This window comes from Physeter macrocephalus, chromosome 19 (genome assembly GCF_002837175.3).
Source record: "Physeter macrocephalus isolate SW-GA chromosome 19, ASM283717v5, whole genome shotgun sequence".
Lineage (NCBI taxonomy): Eukaryota > Metazoa > Chordata > Mammalia > Artiodactyla > Physeteridae > Physeter > Physeter macrocephalus.
The window spans coordinates 68,582,994-68,598,917 of record NC_041232.1 but is presented as its reverse complement, the minus strand read 5'-3'; the positions used below and the strand labels follow the sequence as shown (position 1 = coordinate 68,598,917).

Below are 15,924 nucleotides of genomic sequence, written 5' to 3'. Positions count from 1 at the left end.
TCTTAAGTTGAACACCAAAGAAATGGTTTGCTGGATATTAAGGATCAGGTTGTTAGAAAACAGCAACAATAAAACACACATATATACATATATGTGTACATATGTGTACACACACATATTGATGTGTGCATGTGTATATTTGTGTGTGTATGTGTGTGTGTGTGTGTGTGTGTGTGTGTGTGTACATATTTTTTAAACTAGACTCACACAGTGAGGAGAGAAGTTTAGCCCGTGAGAAACCCACAGAACTAAAACGTCCTGACGGAACAGTCGATCTGTGTATCCCATCTCCAAGTCACTCTGGTGCATGTCTTCACTGAGTAGAAGGGCAGACACACTCTCACTCTTCCTCACGCCTGTCCTTTTACAACCAGATGCATTTACCTAAGTCAATGCGTCCATAACGTGCTTCTACTGTGCCCCATGGGGAATTAGAATCAATCAATCAACAATCATCAATTCGGTTAAAGCAATTAGTTCAGACTTGGTAGTACAGAAGTAGTGGAGATGGTAATGAGGGTGGTACAGCAGTTATATCAGTAAAGCTTTATGTGCTCGATTTTGATAATTGTGTGGTCTTTTCTACAGTGAATTGAAGACTGAAGGCATGACCCCATATTTCATGTTGGTTAGGCTACGGAAATGAGCCGCCTGGCTGAAGGTCTGAATGAGAAAGATCACTACCTGCGTCTTATTTACTCCTTGAAACACAGTCTAAATTTACATATTAAAACTGCTCAATGCCAGTATTTAATGGAATGTATTGTATTTAATGTATACATCACTAACTTTGCAGGAAGATGACATTTCAGAAAATCAAACCAATATATATTCAAAGAAAGGAACTCTTTCTTCAAAACTTACTAATGGATGAAGAAACCAGATGCTTTCCCATGATGGAAGATGAATTTTGCTTTAAACTTTAAAAAGAAAAAACTGAATTTTTTTTTTTTGGCAGATTTTTGCTGAAGGGACTGGTTAAGGTTGTCAACTTTGACCTTTTGATAGTGGTTTTTATGTACAGTCATCCCTAGGTATCCACAGGAGATTGGCTCCAAGAGCCCCCTCGGGTACCAAAACCCATGCGGATGCTCAGTCCCATATATAAAACAGCAGAGTGCAGTTGGCCCTCTGTATCCATGGTTTCCACATCCATGGATTCAACCAATCGTCAGTGTGGAACCTGCAGGTACAGAGGGCTGACTGTACATAAATATAAGGAAGAATATACAGGAATGCTTCCTTTTAGTATGCTTCACAGACTCTGTGTTTTTTTTTTTTACAAATTGAAGGTTTGTGGCAACCTTGCATTGTCAGATGATGGTTAGCAGTTTTGGGCAATAAAGTGTTTTTAAATTAAGGTATGTATCTAAATATTTTTAGATATAATGCTATTGCACACTTAACAGGCTACCATATAGTGTGAACATGACTTTTAGATTCACTGGGAAACCAGAAATTTCATGTGACTCGCTTTATTGTGATATTCTCTTTAGTTTGGTGCTCTGGTACTGAACCTGCGATATCTGTGTGTGTGTATGTGTGTGAATAAATGATATATTTTAAAGTTGACTTTTGGATAATAAGAAATATCTTACCATGATATAAATTCATCTCCTAACCCATGGTTAGTGGGAGAGTTATTCTCTACTGAATTAAGGGCAGAAAAAGGAGTAGATTCTTTTTAGCTAATTCCCCAAACCATACAACCCTCCAAAGTCGAGAATTCTGGCTGCTTCACAACACCTTAGGAGGCTGCTATTCTTCAGCTAGGATTGAACTTTGGTTGCTAGAGGCAACCCACACATCAGCACAAAGAAATACACTTTGTGATTCTGCCTTTGTGACTGATTTTCTTTTTGATCTTTGTTAATATTATCTAAGTAAAATGTTTAGGGGAAAGAATAGAACACAGTGCTGTTAGCTTATACCTCCCTAAAAAGGTATTCATTATGGGTTCAAAGGAACAGTGGCTGCTGTCTGCAGCCAGGAGGAATCTGAATTCATGAACTTGGAATTATACGTCGAGTGATTTTATGAAAGTGACTTAAATTTTGACACATGCATTCGTTACAGGTGGAATTTGTGATTGCTATAAGTAAAAGAAATCTCTAACTTGTAGAAATACAAACATACTGACACTCAGGAAAGCAGAACACACTTCAGCTAAAGGCATCATGGGAGACCTTTGTCATCCTAAAAGGTGAATTACCTGTAGGCTTTTTGATCGTTCTTTTTGGTGTCTAACTCTACACATTTTCTCAGGAAAGATGCTTCATGCCTTTCAAGGTGGAATGTGAAACATCTGTATGATCTATGAAATATTTAAAGGTATTTACAAATGAGTTGAAGTAATATCTTTCTAAATTCAGCAAAGTACTGTAATCCTCGCAATGTTGCGTAACTGTGTGAGTTTCATACTTCTTGTTCTTATTGCTATGTAGTTTTTAAGGTGTAGTTATCTAGTAACAGTTAGGACACAGTCACCCTATGCCAGGAACAATTCTAAGTACTTCACCTGTATTAATTTCTTTAATCCTCCCAAGAACCCTCAGAAATAGGTCATATTATTATCCCTATTCTTCAGAGGAGGATACTGTCATTGATTAAGTAATTTTCCTAACTGCTAACTATGGAGCGAACATTTGAACCTTTGACTTGCCCATTGATACTCCTGCCTGGTGGTCTGAGATACCTCCCAGCTATAGAGATGTCTCTCTTTTTGCTACTTGAACAGACACAGCTTTTTTGTTGGCTTTCTGCACCACACTGTGGATGACAGAAACAACACTTACTAATCAGGTAAATATTTTTTACCTGAGATGAGTTGGCCTTTCACTGTTGGTCTGCCCTCGTGAGTACTTAGTACAGAAAAGCTTCCTGCTAAAAATCTGCTAATTTTACCTTTATTATTCATGCCTTTATGCCACATTGAAGATTTTTGGTAAAGCATTTCCTGACACATGTGTAGGGGTGTTGGGATCATGAATTCTGCTTTAAGCATCTGCAGTGTGGTAGGAGATTTCACCTTTCACTTAGAGATCACTTAGGTTCCTCTTATACCCCAACCATCACGCTGGGTTGTCATAAATGTGAGCTTTTGGAATGGACCCATCTAACTGACCTAACAACCTGGATGATTTCCATTAGAATGATGTATTTTCAAATAAAAAATGCAAGGACACTGTTGAATTTTATTTGGGTTTCACTATATTCATTTTTGAACACAGAAGTACAGTTCAATGTAATACAGGTAGGACCTGCTCACGTGGTCCCCAGCTTCACTTTGGGATGGTGTTTGGATCTCTTGAGAATAAGAATAAGCAGCTTCAGAAGCCTAAAAAGATCTGAACTCTTCAAATACAAAAGTATTGTTTTACTAACATCAGTAGATCATTCATATGTCATGAATGGATTATTTCCTATCTCCTCATCGTTTCGGCTTCATCATTTGAATTCTTTCTTTAAATAAACATTTCTGAGTGATAAAAAAAATCATTACAATGGAGAATGAAATTTATTAGTCTAAAAGTAGTACCACACAGAAAATACAAAAACAAAAACCTCAATTGTAGTCAAAGTATTTGTACTTATAATTATACTAATCAAAATGTTGGATAAGAAGGTCTGAGATGGGCTATGAAGTAAGTACATGGAGGTGGGAAATGAAAAGAAACTTAGTTTCACTTTGACTACATATATTGTTACAAATTATCATTAAGAAATGTTTAAACAATTGGTATAATATATACCATTTTAATAATTGCTTATGATATGCCTTAAAGTAAAGAAAAGTGATGCCATAATTTGTGGGTTTTGTTTGTTTCTTTTTACATTAAAATTATTATGCATAAATGAACTAAATAGCTGTTATTTGACTGTTAATGACAATATAACCCATAATAAATAAATTGTTTTTGTCAGTGAGCAGATATTTAGATAGCTCCTTGAATTTTTCTCCTAATTTTCTGTGAATCCAAATTAACAGCAAAAGTAATCTATTATGTTTTTATTCTAAATTTGAAAAAATGGTAGCATTATAAAATTAAGAACAAACAAACACTTTATCGAATTCTTTCATACTGCTTCACTTTGAAAATTCTTACCTGACCTGAAATCTTCTGATCTGAAAATAATTATAGAATCTTTATCAATATCAGAGTAGGGATCCAATCTACCAATAACTAAAAATTCTTTAAACAAATATCATAAACATTATAATTCCTTTCCTACATCTCTTCCTTCCTTCATATTGAAATATAACTCAACAATCAAAATAAACCACAAATATTACAACAATGGATAAATATCAAATTATTACACTTGAAAAAATCCAGAAGGAAAACAGAGGATATACCATATTATTTTATGGGGACAGAGAGCAAATCAGTATTTGGGGACAGGAGTAGAGGGAGAGAGTGTGAAGGAGTACAGGGAAACATTGGGAAGTAATAGCATGTTCAGTTTGTTGATAATGGTCATATTTTCGTGGGTATGTTTCATGCCAAAAAAATCAATAAATTGTACAATTTAAACATTTACTTCAATAAAGTAGTAAAAAAAAAATTTAAGTTAACACTGTGTTATTCTACAATCCACCCAGTTCGTTTCTCACACAAGATTCATTCATTTCTTCTTTCACCAAATATTTATTGGGGCTCTCTATTTGCCAGGCAAACTGGCTCTGTGGCGCAAAGGATAGCGCATTGGACTTCTAGCCGGCCTCGTGTGGTTATTCTATTTGCCAGGCACTGTTCTAGATGCCAAGGCGACAGCATTGGGGAAGGGAAGAGGTGCATTTGGCAGGGAAGAAAGACAAGGGGAAAATCTCTACCTTCATGGAAGTATCTTCCAATGATGAGGAACAAATGAACTCAGGGAAGTCCTATGGACTATGAAGAAAAGTGGAGCAGAACATAGGGATAGGGAGTTACCAGGGGTGAAAGGCTGTGGCAGCAATTTTTATTTGACTGGTAATTGAAACTAAACTGTGTATAGATTGGTCAGTTAAATAGGATACTGATTTTAAATAAGACCTCTCTCTTTGAAGATAATATTTAAGCAAAGATAGGAAGAATGCTAGGGAAGTGACTGGAAGGAGATGTTTTTTGGTGGAAGAGGGGTCCAGGCAGAGGCAAGCACAAGTGCATGAGTCCCTAGGGACAGGCAGGCCAGGTGTATTCCGGAATAGCCAGGACATCAGCTGGACGGGCATGTAAAGAATAAGCCCCCGTACTGTCTAAATTATTTTCCACGCAGCGCATTCCTTCACATTTCCATTGTATAAGTCATCCCTTTTATTTGTTTAGTAAGTTTATCCTTCAAGTTCTTTTTTGACTTCCTAGTGGTGGTAAGCTAATGATTTTCAGGAATCTGTATCTCCATCCCCTCCTTTGCCCATGTTTCCCTGACATACTGAGCAAGCTCATGTTCTGTGGAAGGGGCAGTGAAGAGAAAACTGCCCTTAAAAGGTTCATTTGAGAAGTCTTGTTTTGACCTACCCTGTTGGCCTAGAGGACTCACACAGAACTGCTCTTGGAAGTCAAGGGAGGAGAAGGGGTCCCGTGAGGCTGGGTAATATGGATTCCTAATCCAATGTGTTAACTAACATGATGCCAAGTTGCTCCTCCTGGTTCGTTTTTTCATGAGAGTGAATGAACTCAGGATGTAAGTTTCTCTAGGGAATCAATCAAAGAGATTGAAATCTACTGCTTTTTTTTTTAAACCGTTTGGTTGAAGGTTTAAAAAAGAGAGTCTTTTTTAAGAGAGTCTTTCTCTCAGAGACCTACAGAAATGGTCCAAAGTGATGATAATTTCAAAAATCTGATTCCTATCACAAAATGTTTCTATTACTTACAATATAGCCTCAGTCAAATTATAATTAGTGTGTTGGCCTCCTAAACCATAATGCAAGTCCCCTAAATGAGTTTCTAACAGAAGAGCAATGCTCACACTCTTATTACAGCTATTCTTTCTCCACAAGTAGTAATCCATATTAGAAATGAAATTTTTCTTGGTATAGAGAACAGTGATCATACAAATACCTTACATACAGTTTTAAAAAGAGAAATCCTACCATTACAAGATGGTCTTATTTTTTCCTCAATAGGGGGCATGTTATGACTATTTTTACACCCTATAAACCATTAGGAAAAGCAAGTCTCTACTGACTTGTCTTGAATTATTTAAGACGAATCCAGGAGGCAAAAAAGATTCTGCCTGTGTGAAACAGCATTACTGCTACCGTGGAGTAAAGTTGAGAGAATGATGCCAAGGATTTATTTGCTTGCAGTGGGAGAGTTGTTTATCTTTAAATTAAAAACTCATCATTATCTTGGCAAAGCCTATCTAAGTAACATATGGAGGGAGAACAACTCTGGGAACAAGGCAGCCTTTGCAAATGAACATTTAAGAGGAAGCTGTATGGTTGTGGTCTTGAATTGGCCTTGAACATTGGTCCTGTCACCAGTCTGTAACTAAAGGAGATACTACCACCCGCCTCAGCATTTTATTATGGTGAAGAAATAGGTTATGATACATTGAGGTGTTGACATACCATGGACTACTGTAACATGCTAACTGCTAATTTTATAAATGTATCATTTAAAATTATTAGAAAAGGTCCCTTGAAAATTCCAGCTTTTAAACAAATAATAAATTAGAAAGTTTAGAGAGATGGATAAAAACCACTTGGCCAAATCTAAATCACTTCTTTCCTAGTTCTTGATGGATATCACTTGTAATGGGATACAATTCCCATACTGATACTGATTTAATGTTTCCCATCCACCATTCATTCAACTTCAGCACAGAAATAAGATTGCTTTGAATATACAAAATAATTGATAAAAATGCATTTTTATTTGAAAAGTGTGCAGAAACAATCACTGAATACGGTTCTTAACCATAGTTTTGAAACCCACACACCACAAAATCATTGGATGCTCTGATTTCTGAAGCTACTAGAACTTTGGTACAACAAAATACTGACCTAACAGTGTCTGTCAGGCACCACAGTCTATTCAGGGGCACAGAGAATAAAACCTCCATGTTTAAGGTTTTAATTTACATTCATGGCACTAGACAAAACAGAGATCTGAGTAAATGACAGACAAAACAATCGAATGTGCTTAACCTAAAAATGAGGATAATATCACTTAAATGTAGACCATTGGGGTACAGTGAAGCACGTCAGTATTATGCCAGAATGTTGTCTACTTTCCTCAAATAATTTCAGATACAGTCAGTATCTTTTGTAAGGCTGTGGACACAGAAGCCCTATTTATACAAGGAGGATTTTGGCCAGATTGTAATATACTATCTAGAATGTAACTGGATTCCTTGAAAGAAATACAAGATGACCTACAAAATGAAATAGAACTCATATTTTTTCAATAACTTGAGATATAGTAAACATTTTCAATCAAATACAATGACTGTGAGCCGACTACCCATTTCAAGTTTCAATATCTCTACTAAAATTAGTGTTTTGTCCCTGCTATAACACTTGTGAAAGTATGGTTGTGAAAGTATGACTGTGATATTTTATTATTCTTAGCTTGGGATAATAGTGCCAGTTTATGAAATGGAACATAATTTACAAACCAGTTTCTATATATGTTCTCCTTTGGGCCCGACGTGAACCCTGTGAGGCATGTAGGATTTATAAGCCTCCTACTCGGAGAAGCCGTATTTAATGACATACCCATGGCCCCCAAATTGTTCTTTTTGGCCACTTTCCTTTCTATAATACCAGGCTTCCTCTCAAAGAACATTTGAAAAAATAACCTGAAGAAGAGAAGAGTAAGGATAAGCATATGTTATTACTTTGCTAGGGACAGATACTATTTTGATGTGCCAACAGACATAAGGACAACAGCCATTGGTTAAATAAGGGATCCATTAGGTTAAGAACAGACATGCGGCTCCTACAGAACTTGCTAATGACTAAGTCGACTGAGGGATAATAGCCACGACTTCCACCACCAGTTGGAAAGAAAATGAACTCGGAAACAGATTTAAATAACTCAGTTCAAAGACAACTTCTTTGTACTCTTTTTCTTCAAAAGATAACACCTTTTTAAATAACCCCATTATTTTGGCACTCATGGTTTTGTTTGTTTGCTTGTTACTCTCTCTAAATATGAATTTAGAAAATATCTCAATCGTAGGCTGTTGGTAAAAAGAGCTCTGCAGAAAGGCATCTTTGTGATGCTACTTCTTAAAAAATTAAAGTTCAATTTATGAGAAAATTTGATTCAGATAGAGTAAATGTTTCTAATTTTCCCAAATTTTGATGCCTATCATGAAATATTTAGTGTTTAAATATTTTTATTAGCTTAGTTCTAAGGGCATAAACCTCTAGTTGGTAGATAAAAATAATGGATAAATATTTGCCATAGATCTGGTTACAAACCTCTTCCTGTTAGTCTTTTTTTTTTTCCTGCCTAAAAATCAACCTTGTAAGTATGGTCTTCTCCATGTTCTGCCATAGTTAGAAACTCTATTTAGACAACTTTAATCTCTAATCTCTATAGTTCTTGCTCAACAATGTCAATGTGGTTGAGTCTCTACCCAAGAACTCCAAGGCAATAAGTTTATAAAATTCCCTATTCAGCTAACAATGTTTTATTTTTATCAATTCTACTTTATGAGACAAGTATCTCCATAGATTTATAAAGCGTTGAGGCAACACTCATCTCAGAGAATACTCTCTATCTACTTTCCATATTTAAGAGCTCAGCACTCTCCCCAGAAATAAACTTACACCACTTTGGTCAAAGATCAAGAAGAAAATACAGCTTTTGGTGAATTCTTAGACAAGCTTTTCAAATATAGACAGTATCTTGGAATCTTTAAAAATGATAAAGCTTTCCCTAAAATATTCAAATACACTAGACTTCTTTTAATGCTTAAAGCTTGGGAGTAGAAGGTGAAAGACAACTTTTCTATCACTTTGGCTAATGTATCTCCCAGATCTTCCTTTTAAAGAGTTATTAAGTATCTTAGGACACCAGAAACTTCAATATTATCTCTTTACAATTAGAATTTTAATCTCAAAAATTCCTTATGGATGAGGATTCTCCCTCAAATTTTTAGTTCCAGGTTATATACTACACCTAGTTATACACTGTATCTCTTTACACATATTGCTTCTCCTTCTAACCGATGCATCCACTCCATTGGTGAGAATGTATATGAGCTTCATCAAATTTGTTGATTCCCAGTGGACAAAATTTACACTTTAAAGAATATTTCAGCTGTTATTAAACTATCTTTTAATGTAGTGAGTCCTTCTCTATGGTCAAGTTTCTCTCTCTTATAAAGAAGACAAGAAACGCCTGGTAAAAACTCTTGCCCCGTTCTTCCTATCTGTACAGATTGGCAGAGAATAACATACTAGAAGCATAACAAAGACACCCACGGATACATAGAATGTCCCATCTGGTTAAAGACAACGGGTAAAATATTTACTTTAGAAAACGCTGGTTTCAAATATTTTGCAGCGTGATAGCTGATAATATGGAAATGACAGCAACTTGGCTGGAGTGGGGCTGGCCAGAGTTTTGAAATTCTCATGTAGAGACCCACAAGCTCAATTCCCAGCATTTAGCATTTTTTTCTGCCAATTTGTGACTTGTTACCCTCATCACGCCAAGACAAACATGTCCTCTCAACTATATTTGATACATTTTTCAAAGGCCTTTTTTTTTTTTTTTACATTAAAAGGTAACCTTGTACCTAATCACAGAGTCTCAAATAATGCCCACTCTCCAAAAAGTGACCAGGAGATGGTGGTAATAATCTCCAGATTTGAATAAGATTCTTATACCCTTTGCTGAAGACCTCAGAATACCTTTAGCTGCACTAGTGTCTCTGTGAGGCCTTCCTACAACACGGTATTATAGGAAATAAGCTATGGGGATGGGGACAAATTTGGTCAAGGAGGTCTCCGAGGCACTGTGTTAGAGCAATGTAAACATTAAACCAGTGTAAACACTTCCACAATGGTTTCTATATCAGAAAGGAACTTCATGTACATTTTAAATAATTCTCCAAAATATGATAAGGTTAACTAAAGCATTTGGGACAAAATAAGTAATACATATTGTTGCGTATTAAAGGGTGTATGCAATTCTTTAAAAGCAGTCTGTATACTTCGTGACCCCAAGTCAATTTGAAATTATAAAATGAATTATACAGAATAATTAATTCTGAAATAATGAAAGAGTAATGGTTACTAGTAATGGTTACATAGACTTCAGGGTCTTATGTCAAACTTGACAGAGAAAACATTTTTTTTTAGATTAAGTGTTTATTTATAAGTAGAATACTATTTTAAATTAATTTTCTTGTCTGTTTTAAATTTCATTCCTCTTGAGATCATTACCCAATAATTGTTATTTTTATAGGAATAGTTCTTTAATTATAAGCATCATCACCCTCTGCTTCATGCTAGGGCTATCAAATAATGATGTTAAAATAGACCCTGAATAAGGGCTTGTTAAATAACTGACAGTGACAGAATCTTGGATAAGTAAATCAATCATGTAACTGGAAAACAAATAGAAACAAAAAGGCATATCCAAAATAAAATGCTTTTTGGATTTTAGAAAGGCTAAGTATTCCCTGTTGTGGAAATGCAGGGGGCATCATAATTTGAATCCAAAGGAGAAATCGACCTAATGACCAAAAAGTTCACCAAATTTTGCCACACCAATGGTTACATTGTTTTTGCTCATATTCGTTTCAGACGAAACGTCTTTGACGATAGCTAATAGCTTTCTATCCTCCTGGCACAGGCACTGAGGTCATGAATAGCGTCATAGAGAAAAGCATCCTGGGAGCGAATACCCACTCATGATCAACCTTAGAAGTTGGCATCGTGCTGCAGAAATCAGAGGACCTGGGCAGCTGACAGTGAGAATTTGTTAATCTGTTAAGGACTAACTCCATTAAAGCTTACAAATTACCTGGATTCATGGCACATTTCTGGGTCTTGTAACTAGACAGTCCCTTGGATCTGTGTTCCTAAAACTGATTGACACCCAGTGGAGGTTGGTAGATGGAGGTTAAAGGTGGGGGACTGGGATTTAGAGTTTCCTATGTTTGTAACATAGGAAAAATATAAAGAGAGTCTAGAAAAGTGAAGTTCAATTGGCAAATTTTTCTACAAAGAGGAACTATCCCGTAGAAAAATCATACACTGACAATAAAAAGAGAAAACCTAAAGTATGATGACTTTGTTATTGACAAAATTGACTGAAATACGTAAATAATAGTAATAGGAGTGGCTTACATTTACCGGAAACTAAATCAAAAGCCAATGTTTAGATGCAATAATAATAGGTCAATGGAAAATACCTTTGTGATCATTTTTAGAAAGAAAAGACCGCATTATGTGAAAAATAAAGCCATTAACAAAATTTTTGCTTAGATAAGATACAGCTCCATCTCTACCAACCCCCCAATATAGTTCAAGCATAGGTGTTTTGCCTTAGGCAAAATAAAAACAGATGCTAAATACACTGTAATATGGCATGATGTATCATCAATTTTTATGTGATAAATGACATGAAAATTCAGAGTGACCATAAAATCGATCCATCATTATTCTGAAGTTGTTGATCTACAAAGTGACACCCCTCTATTTTTACAATTGATTCAAAGCCAGGGGTGGGTGTGGGTTGGAGGAGAGTAATGTGATTTAGAGTTTCCAGTACTTTGTAAATCAGAAAGAAACCTAGAATTAATAGTCACTTTTAATTTCATATCACCAACATATTTTATCTAAAAAAATTAAGGCTAAATAGTTTTTCTTGAGTGCATAAAGAGATAGTTAATAAACAGCAATCTTTAATTTCTCTTTGTGACTTTTTATCATGATTGCTAAGAAATATGAAAGGTGAAGCTGAACACTACACCAATTTCTAAAATTTTGTTGGAAATGCAAACCTCTGGAGACTCTCTTAATCCCAACTGATAATGTCAGCTTCTAACTGGCATGAGTGAAATTTGGCTAAGTATCTCTCCCAGACATCTGTAACAGATACATTTAATTTCAGTTGCCCAAATGCCATGTTCCCATACCTTCATTTTTCTGCCTGGGCATTTCTCTTGTCCTCTGTTATTCACAGTCCTATTCTTGTCTATCTGCCATTTATGAAGAATATACAAATGGCATTATTACACAGTCTCCTACATTTTCTCAGAAGTCTGACATTCATCCTCTCATAAGGTAGTCATTCTAGCACAGCTTATAGGATGTACATAGTAATGTCACTCTTAATGAACCACTTAGAATTCTTTTTTGTGTATATGCATTTTTAGCTAATATGTTTCCCCCAATGCAAACCTATAAAAGTACAAATCAGATTCTATATAAGAAGTAAATCCAACCGTTTAAAAAAGTCATCTTTCTATGTTACCCCTTTAGAAGCTTATTCTTGTCCCCAACGTGACAAGGTACCTTTGGTTCTGATTGAAAACTCCCTGATATTTCTTCTTGTATACTCTCTTATATACTCATCTTCTTTATAAGGAAAACAAATTGAGCATCCATGATGGTACGATGACAATGGAAAATCTTTGATCTTGTTTGGAGGGGCCTCAGGGACAACTGGTCAACTCTTTTGAACACTGTTGACTACTCTGACTTCTTAAAATAGATTTTCTGGCAGAAAAAGAAAGACATGCCATTATGCATGGTCTACTCAACAACAATTGTGTGGTTTGTCACTCTTTTTGGAAGTGATGCCTGCGTGGGGTTCTGGATGATCAGTTCGTAGGGTAAAGTTTAGCAGGCACACTTCTTCTCTGCTGGTTTGTCCCCATCCAGCTTCCCAGAACTACCACCATTGACAGTGTCGGGGACTTGGGTCTTCTCTACACACTGTTCCATTCGTTTCATTATTAAGTCCAGAAGGGTTTCCACAGCCTTTTCCACATTCTGGCCAGTCGCTGCACTTGTTTCAAAATATGGTATGCTAGCATGGAAGAGATGACAAATATTTTTGAGAGGAAGGAACCAGAAAAGATACAACAAGATGTGCCAATGAGTCACACATGCAAAAACATGGCTGGCTGAGAGATTGTGAAATAATCACGATTTTGCTGGCTGAGTTGGAAAACATCCTTGTTTTTCCTCAGTGAGTGAAAGCTGGTGGGTTTCTTTTTAGTATGGGTGTAACAAGTTTTATGGGCAAGGAAACTGATACAGGAGGTGATCAGGGACTTGAAGCCAAAGCATCATCACTGATTCTTAAAAATTAAGAGGGTAAAAATGCCTAAACTAGTGATCAATATTACCATTAAAACTATCACTCCCCTCCAGTCAATTATCTAGAAGTCTGATTTAGAATTCAAGCAGGCACTGTAGAGGATATTTATGTGAAAACAGTCTATATTTATTTGGAATCCAAAGTTTCAAAAAGACATGTACATTTATAAAGCTCTCAAGGAGAATCCTTCAGTGAAAAATGGACAGATTTGGCAAAGATGCTTACATTTGAAAAAGAATGACAATTTCTGCCTTGGGAGTCAATTTACAATTACATGGAATATTAAAAAAATTTTTAAAGCTGCCATTTAAGCTCAGCTAGGATAATGATTGCAATATTATGTCCAGGTCAGGTATTATTCCTTAGAGTTTTGTAGTTATTGATCAAGAGGCAGTAGAGTACAGTGTTGAAAAGCATGGACTCTGATCTCAGTCCGCCTGGGTTGAATTCTAGCTCTACTACTTACTAGCTATGTGGCCTTCCATCAGTTACTCAATCTCTCAGTGTCTCAATTACTCATATATAAAATGGGATAACTCTAGATTTCCTATATATGATTATGAGGGGTTAGATGAGTTAAAGCCTAGGAACAGTTGCTAGCACATAGTAAGCATTCAGTAAATGTTAGATGCTATTATTATGAAATAGTTCATTAAAAACATCACCTATATTCCTCTGGAAGATCTTTTTCACTCATGCGACATTCCTGAATCAAAGGGATCCCTTCTAATATCAATCTCGTGACCCTACCCCATTACTAAGCAGCAGTGTGCAAGTTTGGAGGACATCTCCACGTGACTGACTTACCTGTATTTGTCAGCCAGGTCCCGGGCTTGCCGTTCGTTGACTTCTCTCTGGTCTGGCAGGTCTGCCTTGTTGCCAATTAATACTATATCTGGATTTTCACAATAAGCATTTGCTTGCAGTTGGCCTTGGAGAGAAAACAGATGGAACCAGCAAGTTAGTTATAAACAAGTGATGTCAAATGACTGCTCATACTTCAGAGTCCTAATCTAATTGTTCATCAGCAGCTTGGCTGCTTACGAGTTATGTTTTATTAGCCAAGTTGCTTAACTCTTCCTCATCTAGAAAATGGAGATAATTCCTCACAGGTTGCAGGTTGTGAAGATTAATAAGAGTGTATATGAAGCACTTGTATGAATACCTATCAGTGCTCCTCTATATCTGGGGAAATGCCCTTTGACATGAACATACTGTTCTTCATTCCATTTGTTCTTCAAATATAAGTGGAGATAATAGAACATGATCTTAAAGTACATAAGTTTGCTCTTTGCTTTAGGAGGCTGCTACATTTCCCTTTCCTGAAGTTCAAGGTGATGATCCATAAGAGCAGAACATTTTTGAACCACCACAAATTCATGTAGAAACAATATTAAGACAGGTCACTTGTTTTTCTCTTTTCTCCAGGAGACACTGTTTAAAAGAGAAGGGGGGTGGGGGCAGGAGGGGGAGGAGAAGAAGAAAGAGGAGAAGGAGAGGAGAAGGAGAAGGAAGGGAGGGAGGGAGGGAGGGACGAAGGAAGGAAATGATAAAAAACTTGTCAATCTATGTTTTCAAGGTTACGGGACTATTTTACGGTCTACCTCAAGGCAAGCTATGTGCAACCTTGCTGAGGTCAGAGGAAGAAGACAAAGGCTTACTCTATAACACCAGTTATTTGGACGTTAGAAATTAAAGCCTTATTAGATATGGCAATTAATTATCTTAAATCCCAACTGTATCTTTCTGGGAATTTTAGTAATAAGGGAGCATCTCATCTACCTTGAAAAATGATGAACGAATCAGCCTCTGAAAGAATTGAATAATCTTATTATCTCCTTATCTCCCCAGAATCTAATAGCACCAAAATTTGGATAAAGAAATGTAATAGCAAAAGAAAATGGAGACAGATCCTAGGATAAACACTCATTTGGAGAAGCAATTAAGGCAGAATTTGTTGGTATTTTTCCCCACTGTTGGTGAACTTACATTTAAAGCATTTATATATATTATTAATTATATATAATATGTAATAATAAGATATGTATATATTTGAGAATCTACACAGCCAGACACTCAGCCAAGGTGATCTGGGGTATTGCAACGGAACAAAGCAGACCAAGTCTGCACCTTTACAGAGCTTACACTCTAGTGGTAGAAAGAACCAAAACCACAAGTAAACAAAGAAATAATATAATATAATAAATATAATATAATAAATATAATATAATATAATATAATATAATATAATATAATATAATATATGTCAGGTGGTGGCAGTGACCAAATGAAATAGAAAGTGTATTGAGGGCATACAGAGTGATGAAGAGCCCTGTTTTAGATGGGGCTGTCAGGGAAAGCTTCTCCCAAGAGATGAATAAGCTTTGAACAAGAACTTGAAGGAGATGAAAGAACTAACACACGCTATAAATGGCAAAAGAGAAATCAATGCAGAGGTGAACAGAAATCAAAGTCCCCAAGGCAGGACTGTGCTTTTCAGGGGAGAGACCTTTAGCTGGAGGCCAGTGAGCTGGGGCAGAGTAAAAGTGAATTAAAGAGGAATTTCAAGTGAGACGGGAAATCCCAAAAGGACTTTGAGCAGAGGAATAAGACGAGCTAGTCTTTTAAAAAATGTCACTCTGGC

General features: G+C 36.1%; 2 protein-coding genes across 8 annotated transcripts in view; one reads left to right on the top strand and one right to left on the bottom strand.

Annotated features, from left to right (window-relative positions):
* The window catches only part of CCDC68 (coiled-coil domain containing 68), a 50,250-nt gene extending 48,678 nt beyond the window's left edge, over nucleotides 1-1,572 (top strand). The window contains exon 13 of the mRNA XM_024132272.3: nucleotides 589-1,572. Coding sequence (XP_023988040.1) covers nucleotides 589-646 — 58 coding nt within the window. The 3' untranslated portion in view covers nucleotides 647-1,572. The remainder of the gene's footprint in view (nucleotides 1-588) is intronic.
* Nucleotides 1,573-11,776: 10,204 nt separating this feature from the next.
* RAB27B (RAB27B, member RAS oncogene family) overlaps nucleotides 11,777-15,924 on the bottom strand; it is a 62,241-nt gene continuing 58,093 nt past the window's right edge. For all 7 annotated transcript variants that reach the window (XM_055080329.1, XM_055080331.1, XM_055080328.1 and 4 more), the window contains 2 exons: nucleotides 14,088-14,211; nucleotides 11,777-12,986 (listed from right to left, as the gene is read on the bottom strand). In XM_055080329.1, the coding sequence (XP_054936304.1) occupies nucleotides 12,797-12,986; nucleotides 14,088-14,211 (314 nt within the window). In that variant the 3' untranslated portion in view covers nucleotides 11,777-12,796. The remainder of the gene's footprint in view (nucleotides 12,987-14,087; nucleotides 14,212-15,924) is intronic.